The 331-nt window shown below is 77.3% G+C and overlaps 1 protein-coding gene across 1 annotated transcript in view; it reads right to left on the bottom strand.

Annotated features, from left to right (window-relative positions):
* CMTM6 (CKLF-like MARVEL transmembrane domain containing 6) overlaps window positions 1–194 on the bottom strand; it is a 13,288-nt gene extending 13,094 nt beyond the window's left edge. The window contains exon 1 of the mRNA XM_010562412.1: window positions 58–194. Within this exon, the coding sequence (XP_010560714.1) occupies window positions 58–174 (117 nt within the window). The 5' untranslated portion in view covers window positions 175–194. The remainder of the gene's footprint in view (window positions 1–57) is intronic.
* Between the last annotated feature and the right edge of the window lie 137 nt (window positions 195–331).

Genomic DNA, 331 nt, shown 5'->3' with positions numbered 1-331 from the left:
GCCGGCCGCGCCCGCCGCTTCCCGGCGGGGCCGAGGGGAGGCGAGGAGGGGACTCACCGCTTGGAGCGCTTTGGTCGGCAGCCGCCATCCGCGCAGGTGCCGCAGGGTGCAGCCCAAGGGGCGGCGGGGCGGCTTGGCCTGCGGCTCGGTGGTCTCGTTGTAGACGTTGTCCATGGCCGCGCCGCCGCCGGCCGCCAGCTGGGGGAAAGCGAAAGCAAAAGGGCGGCGGGGCCGGAGAAGGAAGGGGAAGGCGGCGGCGGAGGCCCGCCTAGGCCCCGGCGGGACAAAGGCGCTTCCTGCAGCGGGCGCCATCGCCCCCCGCCGGCGGCCG

The sequence above is a fragment of the Haliaeetus leucocephalus genome, unplaced genomic scaffold (assembly GCF_000737465.1).
Source record: "Haliaeetus leucocephalus isolate CR32 unplaced genomic scaffold, Haliaeetus_leucocephalus-4.0 Scaffold159, whole genome shotgun sequence".
Taxonomy (NCBI): Eukaryota; Metazoa; Chordata; class Aves; order Accipitriformes; family Accipitridae; genus Haliaeetus; species Haliaeetus leucocephalus.
Note: the sequence above shows the minus strand (reverse complement) of the source record. Positions and strands in the feature narration are given on the sequence as shown.